Source organism: Trifolium pratense, linkage group LG7 (assembly GCF_020283565.1).
Source record: "Trifolium pratense cultivar HEN17-A07 linkage group LG7, ARS_RC_1.1, whole genome shotgun sequence".
In the NCBI taxonomy this organism is placed as follows: Eukaryota; Viridiplantae; Streptophyta; class Magnoliopsida; order Fabales; family Fabaceae; genus Trifolium; species Trifolium pratense.
This window is the reverse complement of record NC_060065.1, coordinates 14111011-14122588: the sequence shown is the minus strand read 5'-3', so window position 1 is coordinate 14122588 and position 11578 is coordinate 14111011. Positions and strand designations below refer to the sequence as shown.

Below are 11578 nucleotides of genomic sequence, written 5' to 3'. Positions count from 1 at the left end.
ACCTAAATTTACTTTAAATAAGTGTTATATTTTATTGGGTTGGACCATCTAATAGTATTCCTTATTGGAGTTGTTTGAAGAGGATGACATTGTTGAAAATGCATTTGATGGAAAACAAAGTAACAATCAGTCTTTTTTTAACAAAATAGTGTTTATATGATATCAGTTCCATCACCTATCTATCGAATTTATATCCCTTATGTGCAATGTAGTTGAGTAAGCACATTTGTTAGAAGTGGTTTGCTCTACTTTGACTAAGAATTCAAATTCAGTTTAGTGGAATGCCCTTCACAATAAATATTACTACTATGAGTACTAGAAACCTTATGTTTTCTGTTGCTTCAAAGAATAGAAATCATCAAATGTGTTTTAAAATTATAATGGGTCTTAATACAAAAAATAAAAAAATAAAAAATAATGGGCCGTGCGAAAGCACGGGTAAAAAACTAGTTGTTTAACGTTTGTAAACTCCCTCACCTCACCACCCATTCATTGCCGAGGTCGGAACATAACATACTCGCTTATTTATTCTCTTGTAGTATTTTTTGAAATCGTGAAAAGGTTAATAAACAAAAAATAATAATAACAATAATAATAATAATAATAATAATAATAATAATAAAATAGAAAACCCAGTGAATCATTCTTAAACAAACCCATAACATAACGAGTCTCTTTCTCTTGTTCAAGGGGCGACAACGACGCTCATAGAAGACAATAGGGCCGCCGGCTCAATATTTCTTTCCCATTCAGCTCAGTAAGAATTTTTTATTGGTTGTTTCTTTTATTTTACTAACTAATATCGTATCGTATCATATCTGCAGAGAGAAGAGAATCATACGTAATAATCTTTTGCAGCAGTTTTGGTGGTGCTCTTTCCAAGGCTGGAAACGAATAAAGTCGGTGTTTTGTTTTTATTACTAGCTAGTAGTATTCAACGCGTTTTCATCTCCTCTAGTTAATTACTTGTTCATAAACACGTTTTCTTTATTTTTCTTTGAATTTCTCTTGTTGCTAATAAGTAAACGGAGTAATTTCTTCTTCTTCTTCTTCTGTTTTTTTTTTTTAAGAAAAAAAACTTCCTTTTTTAATCTGATTTTGAATGTTTTTTCCCTTTTGTTTTGCAGGGTATTTCAAGTTGTTTTGTTGAGATATATAATCCGTTTCATTATGAGAACATAACCGTCTTCGTCCATTCCTGATTTCTTGGAGATAATTTATCAGGTATTTTTAATTTCCTTGATTGCTGCTATTTCAAGTTATGGTCAATACACAAAACATAAATATGATTTATTTGCCAGTTCTGTTTCATGTTTATATTTGGTTGCGTTTGATCTCCTATAAAATAAGGAACTGGACGAGACAACCTAGGACCGGACAAACTCGGGGGTTAAGGGAAGTTTTTGGGGACAACTTTTTGTTCTGTGCACCGGTTGTCTAAAATATCAAAATAACTTTTTGTGCACCAAGCATGTTGTACAAGAGAAAAATTATTCGATACCGTAAACTTTGTCCTGTGTTGTTCTATCATGTAATGTTTTATCAGGTACTTATAATTTTTCAGATCAAACACACCCTTTATATTCGATACCTTAAATTATACACATTAATTACAATATCAGTTTTTCGTGTGAAAAGTGTTAAACGATCTTATAATTATGTATGGATGCTTTTGGTAATTTTTGTTTATTATAGGAGTAATAACTAGTGAAGTAGTAGGTTGGTATTTTTGGAAGTAATAAGGAATTGGGTTAATGTTTTTTGAGGGCCCATGGTCTTGTGTTTTGCCTTCTTAAGGTAGCATGTCATTTGTTATGGTGGATTTTGAAAGCTCCACAGATTCACATATGTAATTTTGACTCTTGTTTATGTGTGATTTCGAACACTTTACACAGCCCTTTTCCTTACCTGAAATGTGTAGTTAAAACAGTTACGAGATCAAATCGATGGATAGAGATAGGTTGACTAATGATTTTAGTTTACCAAAATTTAAGTAGAAGGATGAACTTAAAATAGGGGCGTACTGTTTTAATCGAAATGTTCTAATTTTGTTAAGTAGGAGTTTTGATCTCCTTTTTCCTGCAGTCCTACCATTAACCCCACCTCGCGCTCTATCACTAACCATACAGTGGTTTAAAGGTATATTTATGTTAAAAAAGTGGTATGAAAAAATTGACACTCTTGTTGGTATAGTCATATCAGTGTCTTTTTATTGCTTTAATTAAGTGGTGGATGGAGATAGGCATCTCTTGTACTATCTTGTAGTGGATGCCTCATAGGGAATGATATATTATCTCATTGTTATGATGGTGAAGTTAAAAGTTTCATGTGGGTCTTGTGTGATGATCCCACTTTGAATTGAGTTCTGTTGCAGTCTGCAGAGACATATAGCTACTCTAGGCCAGATCATTTACATGTTGAATTGAATAAAGAGATCAGGGAATCCTAAGGATCTATTTTATACAATGTCGGATACATTGTCGGGTTTTTGGGTGTAAAAATAACATCTCTAAGTGATATTTATGCTGATCATGACTGTAATCATTCTTGGTTTACCAAAACAACACAAACTGATTAAGCTGACCACTTTAAAAATAATTTCTGATTACTTTAAATGGTGGGCCGATTTTCCTTTTTTAAGCGAAATAGGAAACTAAACAAATCTGATAAACTTATATAACCACAATAAAATATATAGAAATGGATCTTGTTTTTCTTGGCTTGTAATTGATGTTATAACTTTGACCTTAAAGCTTTGCTTTTCACTGTATAAAACTTGGTTTTGCATGTACATTGGTACACTTTTTAATTAACGCATCTTTTGATCTTGTCTTTCTGTCTTTATTCTTTGTAACTTTTTGTCTTCTAAACATGCTTGTTTAGAAATGACTTTTGAGGTCATTGTTATAGTCAAGCAACAAACTTCTGGTACATGAAGAGCATAAAGAAACTCCAACCTCTCTATTATAGACCTTGTTCTAAGCGTTAAAGCATATTGCTTTTTTTATCTTTTGCTAAGAAAACTCATTATGATCGTCATCTTTTGATGACTTTATTGCACTCGTTATTCTTTTTAAACACTTGTGAACAGTTTTTATTCTTTGTTATAATTATTTTGTAGATGGAATCCGTTAAGCCTTCAGCAGTGACACCTCACAAGAGTAAATTGGCTCGCACTTTATCGAAGGTTCTTCGTGTTAAATCAATGACTGGAATTGATGGACTGAAGAATGTTAAAGTTGATGTTAATCTCAACAATGAAGAAGAGCTTAAGAAAAAAATGGTCATAGAAGAAGAAGAGCTTAAGAAAAAAATGGTCATAGAAGCTTTGCTTTCAAAAGTGTTTGCTAGCATTTCAACTATAAAAGCTTCATATGCTCAGCTGCAATATGCTCAATCACCTTATGACCCTGATGGAATTCAAGATGCTGATAAATTTGTAGTCTCAGAGTTGAAGGTCTTATCTGAGTTAAAGCAATGTTGGTTCAGAAAACAATTTGATTTTGATCCTTCACCGGAGGGAGCAATAGTTGCATCTGAATCAAAGGAGCTGAAGAGTGTTATTAAAACCTATAGGATAATGGGGAAGAAGTTAGAATCGCAGGCGCGGGTTAAAGACTCTGAGATAATGTTTCTTAAAGAAAAGTTAGAGGAAGCAAATAAACAGAACAAGTCAATTGAAAAGAGATTAAATCAAAGTGGTTTGTTATCATCCCTTGATAATCTTCATATCTCAGGACTAAGTCCTACACATTTTATTTCTGTTCTTCGACACACAGTTAAATCGATTAGAAGCTTTGTGAAGTTGTTGGTGAATGAGATGAGATCCGCAGGTTGGGATATTGATGCATCAGTGAATGCTATTATTAAAGAAAATGTTGTTTATTGGAAAGAAGATCACAAGTGTTTTGCAATTGAGTCTTTTGTTTGTAGGGAAATGTTTGACTCTTTCAACTTCCCTAATTTCAATCTTCCTAATGAGTCTATTCCTCCTGATAGAAACAAAACACAGTTTTTCTTTGCGAGGTTCAACGAGTTAAAATCAGTGAAAGCAAAGGAGTTTCTTGCTTTCAAACCAAAATCACCTTTTGCAAAGTTTTGCAAGGTAAAATACTTGAGACTAGTTCACCCCAAAATGGAAGCATCTTTTTTTGGTGACATGAAACAAAGAACCAACATGGTGAATAGTGGAGAATTTCCTGATGACAACAAGTTGTTCACATTATTTTGTGAGATGGCTAAGAGGGTATGGTTGTTGCATTGTTTAGCATTTTCTTTTGAGCCTCAAGTTGAAATATTTCAAATAGGAAAAGGATGTAGATTCTCTGATGTGTACATGGAGAGTGTTGTAAATGTAAATGCAAATGATGATGATGATGATGAAGTAGCAGCAACACTAGCAGTGGAATCTGAGCCACAAGTTTGTTTCACAGTAGTTCCAGGTTTTAAGATAGGTAAAACTGTTTTACAGTGCCAAGTTTACCTCTCACAGTTATTACAACAACAAAGGTAGACAATGTTTTGAATGGGAAGGACATGATGCTCTGTGATGTGGGTGGGGACTGAGTCAGCTATTGTATGTATGGTTGTCCATTTTCAAAAGAAAAAGGCATGAATCTTTGCATTGGGAACCGTCCTTTTCTTCAGAATATTTTTTTTCTTCTTATTTTTATTTAGCAGTTTAATCAGAAGACATTACCCAAAGTTTTGTTGATATTAGGCCAGTGGCAGGAACTGTTTAGTTGTTATGGCATCTTTACCTGATATTGCATGTTATGTACATAATAATGTTAAAAGTAGTAGGTGGTGATTGTTGTCTCTTCGTTTCATTTTCTTTTTAATTTCTTTGTTCTATCCCTTCCTTCTTTTTTGAATTTTTATTAACGGATATCATCTTTCTGAAATTGTTTATTAACGGGTAACAACACAGTATTTATAGAAAAATAACAAGTTTTTTGTATTGATAAATGTTCGGCTCAGAAAAGAATTAGATGACTCCGACGGTGGGGCTCGAGACGGTTATGGCAAAACATGTTAACACTCCAACGCTCAAGGAGTAAAAGTGAAAAGTGATTGAATTTTGTATCTTGACGTCAACGCTTGTATATAGTTGAAGCAGTTGTCTTTTTCTAGAATATAGTAAAGACATTATCCTCCTTGTCAAAGCTTTGGAGCGGTTATTACTCATATTGCAACTGCTACGCATAAAGCAAATAACAAATTCCACCTGGGTTGGTGCATTGGTATTGGCTTGGGACCTGGGAGTGTGCTCCTCTTGAGGTCTGAGGTTCGATTCTCTCTGGCGCCAATTTGAGTGGGCTAATTTAGCTTCTTCAAAAAAAACAAGTTCCAACCAACTTTTCAATGGTCATCTCCAACGACTCTATTTGAGCTCAAGTCTTTCCAACGGATCTTTCTCTTGTATCTATATTAAAAATCCCAGCTTTGATTATGCTTAGGATTTCTCTCCAACGAATGTATCTTAGAAATCCTTAAGTTATAGAGTTTCAATGTATTATTGCCTACACCCCTGATTGTATATCAAGTGTAGAACCACATCTAACTATAATTCGTTAAGTTAGTGTTTGATAAGTCTCTTTCTGAAAACTTGAGCATTTGGAAGTCTCTTACTTAATATTTAAGCAAAGAAATTCTCTTACTTAGTGTTTAAGCAAAGGAAGTCTCTTGTCCGGAATTGAGCAATGAAGTCCTAAGTTTGTTACTTGGGCAAGGAAGTCCAAAACTAGGTGATTGGGCATTTGTAATCAGTTTGATTATAGTGGAAATTCCTTGGAAGTGCAAGGTGATTGGACTATTCTCGTTTGTGGGAGGAACCAGTATAATTTCCTTTGTGTTGTCTTCTCTCTGCTTTTATTTCCGTTGCATAACTATTTTCAACATACATTCATCAGACTCTGAACTACTTCAGAAGCTGATAAGTTGAGTTTTACGAAAAAGAAGAAAAAGCCAACACAATTCAACCCCATTCTTGCGTTTTTTCTAACCTTCAGGCGTGTGCTTGGAAATATCTTCGAAGCTTTTTGGCAGCCATCATTAATGCTAGGGCAATCTTTTCAAGTCCAGATAATGTCTTTGATACGAAGTATACTAGACTTTGGTTTGTCCCTACTTCTTTGACTGGTGCTGCACTGACTGCTTCCCCTAAGACGGCTAAGTAAATATATAGTGTTTCTCCTTCCATAGGTCTGGACAGTACCGAAGGGCCTTTTTGAGTTGATCGAAGGCTTTTTCACACCCCGTCGTTCATTCAAAGGACACTTCTTTCCTTAATAGTTTATAGAATGGAAGAGCGTGTTGGGCGGAACGTGAGATGAATCTGTTGAGTCTCGTAATCATCCCATTCAGCTTCATGATCCTTTCCTTCGACGACGATGTCTCCATATGGATTATGGCGTCGCATTTGTCTAGGTTTGCTTTGATACCTCACTCTATTAGGTAATATAACACCCTAACCCTTACGCGCATACACAAAACAGAGAGTTAGCAAAATACCCAATATAAGTGCAAGTGACTAGATTACTATCCACACTTAAATGAACAAAAGTAAGGCATAAGCATATATATCTCTACACAATTCTATCTAATAAGCATACTCATAACAATATGGCATAACGAATTAGATAACAAATATACACATAATTATCAAAGGAACACTTATGTTAATTCAATGACAATTACCAAGTATCAAGTATAATAAATACATAATCCCTAATGCACACTAATGTCGAATAGAGATGTAATGTCTCCTAATGCATATCTAATGCATGTGGTACCGATTCTTTTGGATAAACTTATATCCTCCTCTGCATCTCTCTTTTGCTTACCAAAGCGGTTATGCATTTGACCAATTACATTGGATTTCCAACCTTACCAAAGGCCAATCATACAACATGAGTGCATGGAATGTTCACATAGCAATTATATGATATTTACATCTACACATATACCAATATGTATGTACACTATCAATCATAATTACCATTCCAATTAATTATCAACTTCACAATCAACTAGCAAGTCATATTATGATTCAATCACAAACATCATTATCACACATAATGCATTTATTCCATCAATCAACTATCCAAATATCATTGAAAAGAATACTAACATATATTCATAACTATTCAATCATTTGAATACATAAAACTCATTTTAATTTCAAATCATGCTTCTAACACAAGCAATTATTAACAATCAAGCATTATCTAGGAAAACTAACTTCGGATTCGGAATCTACACGAAAAACTGTGAAAATTAAGTTCCGGGTGAATAAACCATCAAAAGTCAACATCCAGTCAACGGTCAACGCAGTCTGGTCAACAGTCAAAGGGTCAACAGTCAAACTGTCAAACAACCAGTTGCGTCGCTCATAGCGTCGACTAATATTCGACGCAAAGACCTGTATTTGCAGATCTTCATAAAAACGAGTTTTGAACCAAAAGTGCTTATTTTCATCAAAATCACTTATTTGAACTTAGGAAAAGCACATACATATAATACCCAACATATAAACAACTTAAACATAAGTTAAAAGCACAAAATCATCAAGATTAATTACTTATCTCCAAGTTATTAGATTTTATCATAAATCTTCAAAATCCACTATTTTTACAAAGCTTAAGCAATCAATCAAAAGCAATAACATCATATATGCATTAACAAGGAATATAAACACATTCCCAATTTCCAATTCCCACAACCCTAAGAGATGAAAGAGTTTGGGTATGGAGGAGAAAAGTTCTCCTCCCCTCTTTATAAATCATCTCTAAAAATGAATAAATTACCACTCTCATACCTTGTCAAAGTTGAAACCTTTAGTCCTTCTTCTTCAATTCCTCAAGTTCTTCCTCTTCTCTCAAGCTTTTCTCCAACTTCTCTCTAAAACATTATTTTTCTTCTACTTTCTCTTTCTACCTCCCTTTTCTCTATTTTTGGTTTTGTGACCAACTCTCATACTACTCTATTCTTTCTAACCTAATTTTTCTACACAATTACTATTTTCTCCTCTATTCTACTCATAACATGTTTATTTTAAATTCTATGCCCAATAACATCTAAAGTCTATTAATTCTCATAATTAACTAATTATCTCTCTTATAATTAATTTAACTCTCCGCATCTAGTTAATAATCTATTAATGACTAAAATACTCTTAATCACACAAAAACACAATTAATCACATAATGACTACAACAAAATAATAATAAATATTATTAATTCTAAAAACGGTCGTTACAACTCTACCCTCCTTAAAAGAATTTTCGCCCTCGAAAATTACCTGGAAATAATTCTGGATAGGATTCTCTTGTCTTGCTTTCAAGTTCCCAAGTCGCATATTCACCAGCGGGTCCTCCCCAAACTACTTTCACTGATGCAATCTCTTTATTCCTTAACTTCTTCACTTCTCTTCCCTCAATTCTCAAAGGCATAGTCTCAACGGTCAAATTCTCTTTCACTTGAATATCATCTGATTCAATCACATGTGATGGATCCGATATATACTTCCTTAGTTGAGATACATGAAATACATCATGCAAGTTAGACAATGATGGAGGTAAAGCTATCCGATATGCCACTTTTCCGATTCTCTTCAAAATTTGATAAGGTCCAATAAATCTAGATGTTAACTTCTTTGACTTCAAAGCACGTCCTATACCCGTGGTCGATGTAACTCTCAAAAATACATGATCACCTTCTTGAAATTCAATATCTTTTCTTCTCTTATCCGCATAACTTTTCTGACGACTCTGAGATGCTCTCATCTTCTCTTGAATCATCTTAATCTTTTCGGTTGTTTGTTGAATAATCTCGGGTCCAAGTACCACATTCTCACCCGATTCAAACCAACATAAAGGCGTCCTACACCTCCTTCCATACAAAGCTTCAAAAGGTGCCATTCCTATGCTTGAATGAAAACTATTGTTATAAGTGAATTCAATCAATGGCAAACACGTCTCCCAACTAACTCCTTGTTCCAAAACACAAGATCTCAACAAATCCTCTAGAGATTGAATTGTTCTTTCCGATTGTCCATCCGTTTGTGGGTGATAAGCAGAACTCATACGCAACTTGGTTCCCAACGCCTCTTGCAAGCTCTCCCAAAATCTAGAAGTAAACCTTGGATCTCTATCTGACACAATGCTAGAAGGAATCCCATGTAATCTTACAATTTGTTCCACATAAATCTCGGCTAACTTAGGTACCAACATTCCGGTCTTGATAGCTATAAAATGAGCAGACTTTGTCAATCTATCCACAACTACCCAAATTATATCATTACCCTTCGTAGTCCTAGGCAAACCACTTACAAAATCCATAGCAATACTATCCCATTTCCATTCCGGAATAAACAAAGGTTGTAACAAACCAGACGGTTTTTGGTGTTCTACTTTAGACTTTTGACAAACCAAACAAGCATACACAAACTCTGCGATTTCTTTCTTCATTCCCGGCCACCAAAACATTTTCTTAAGATCTTGATACATTTTCGTGACTCCAGGATGAATACTCAAATTACTCCTATGTCCTTCCTCAAGTATCATCCTTTTCAACTCCAGTACATTAGGTACACACACTCTTCCTTTACATCTCATAACTCCACTCTCGTCGATCTTGAAATCTATTTCTTTTCCTTTTTTTGATGAGTGTCTTGTATTCTAACAACTTTGCATCCGTCTTTTGCTTCTCTTTAATCTCTTCAAGAAAAAGATTAGTTAACTTTAGCATACCTAATCTCACACTTCGAGTCGTAGTTTCACAAACCAAACTGAGATCTCTAAATTCTTCAATCAACGCCAATTCTTTTGCCATAAGAGACGACATATGTAGAGACTTCCTACTCAAAGCATCGGCTACAACATTAGCTTTCCCTGGATGATAACTCAATCCAAAATCATAATCTTTCAAGAATTCTAACCATCTTCTTTGTCTCATATTCAACTCTTTTTGATCAAACAAATACTTTAAACTCTTATGATCACTAAAAACCTCGAATCTAGATCCATACAAATAGTGCCTCCAAATCTTCAAGACAAACACAACAGCACCCAATTCTAAATCATGTGTCGGATAATTCTTCTCATGCACTTTCAACTGCCTTGATGCATAAGCAACCACTTGACCATTTTGCATAAGCACACCACCTAATCCCATTTTAGAAGCATCACAGTACACAACAAAAGATTCCTTAGGATTCGGCAAAATCAACACAGGTGCAGAAGTCAACCTCTTCTTCAACTCTTGGAAACTCTTTTCACACTGATCATCCCATACAAACGCTTGACCTTTTCTAGTCAATTGAGTCAAAGGCAATGCTAACTTAGAAAATCCTTCAATGAACCTCCGATAATATCCGGCTAAACCAAGAAAACTTCTAATCTCAGTAACAGACTCGGGTGTTCCCCACTCTGACACTGCTTCAACCTTAGCAGGATCCACTGCTATTCCCCCACTCGATATCACATGACCCAAAAAACTAACCTCATTCAACCAAAATTCACACTTAGATAATTTCGCGTACAACTTCTTCTCTCGTAGCGTCTTCAATACAATCCTCAAGTGCTCAACATGCTCTTCTTCCGATTTTGAATAAATCAAAATATCATCAATGAACACTACTACGAACCGATCCAAGTATGAATGAAATATTCGATTCATATACTCCATGAATACACCAGGTGCATTAGTCACTCCAAACGGCATAACTGAATACTCATAATGACCATATCTTGTTCTGAACGCAGTCTTCGGTATATCCTCCGCTTTAACTCTGATCTGATGGTATCCAGACCTCAAATCAATCTTACTAAATACACAAGCACCCACCAACTGATCCATCAAGTCATCAATCCTCGGAAGTGGATACTTATTCTTAATGGTTACCTTGTTCAACTGACGGTAATCAATACACAAACGCATACTTCCATCTTTCTTCTTCACCAAAAGCACAGGTGCTCCCCAAGGTGATACACTAGGCCTGATAAACTTCTTTTCCAATAACTCTTCTAACTGCTCCTTCAACTTTTCAAGTTCTGCAGCTGACATCCGATAAGGTGCCATAGATATTGGACTAGTACCAGGTACTACATCAATAGCAAACTCCACTTCTCTTTCGGGTGGTAAATCTGAAACATCATCAGGAAATACATCTGGGAATTCACACACAACAGGTAACGCACCAACTTCGGACTCCTCTTCCAACATCAACGAAGCAAACATGACAAACATGTTCTCATGCTCTTTCAAGGATCTCTCCACTTCTCTACTACTCATGAGTTTCGAACTCAAATTCTCTTCCGATTTTGGAAACAATACAGTCTTCTTACAACAGTTAATGTGAACACGATTAAACTCTAACCAGATCATACCAAAGATAACATCTATTTTACTTAAGGGAATACAAACAAGATCCATGCCAAAATGTCTACCAAAAACAGTCACAGGACAATCAACACAAATAAGCTTAGTAGTTACGGAACCATTAGCAGGCGTATCTATAACCATACTTCCAGACAGGTTCTCTACTCTGAGATTCAATTTCTTAACACAATCCAAA

At 35.0% G+C, this 11578-nt stretch overlaps 1 protein-coding gene across 6 annotated transcripts; it reads left to right on the top strand.

The window, feature by feature from the left end:
• The first annotated feature begins 450 nt into the window (after positions 1-450).
• Positions 451-4829, top strand: LOC123895660 (protein GRAVITROPIC IN THE LIGHT 1). Of its 6 annotated transcripts, none has more exons than XM_045946126.1 (4): positions 451-500; positions 825-957; positions 1128-1224; positions 3122-4829. In XM_045946126.1, the coding sequence occupies exon 4, from the start codon at positions 3122-3124 to the stop codon at positions 4511-4513; it is 1392 nt and encodes a 463-aa protein (XP_045802082.1). In that variant the 5' UTR covers positions 451-500; positions 825-957; positions 1128-1224; the 3' UTR covers positions 4514-4829. The 6 variants fall into 6 exon arrangements, with proteins under 6 accessions (XP_045802082.1, XP_045802079.1, XP_045802078.1 ...); XM_045946123.1 differs by lacking the exon at positions 451-500 and adding an exon at positions 603-757 and having other exon boundaries at positions 825-899; XM_045946122.1 differs by lacking the exon at positions 451-500 and adding an exon at positions 603-757.
• Positions 4830-11578: the final 6749 nt, after the last annotated feature.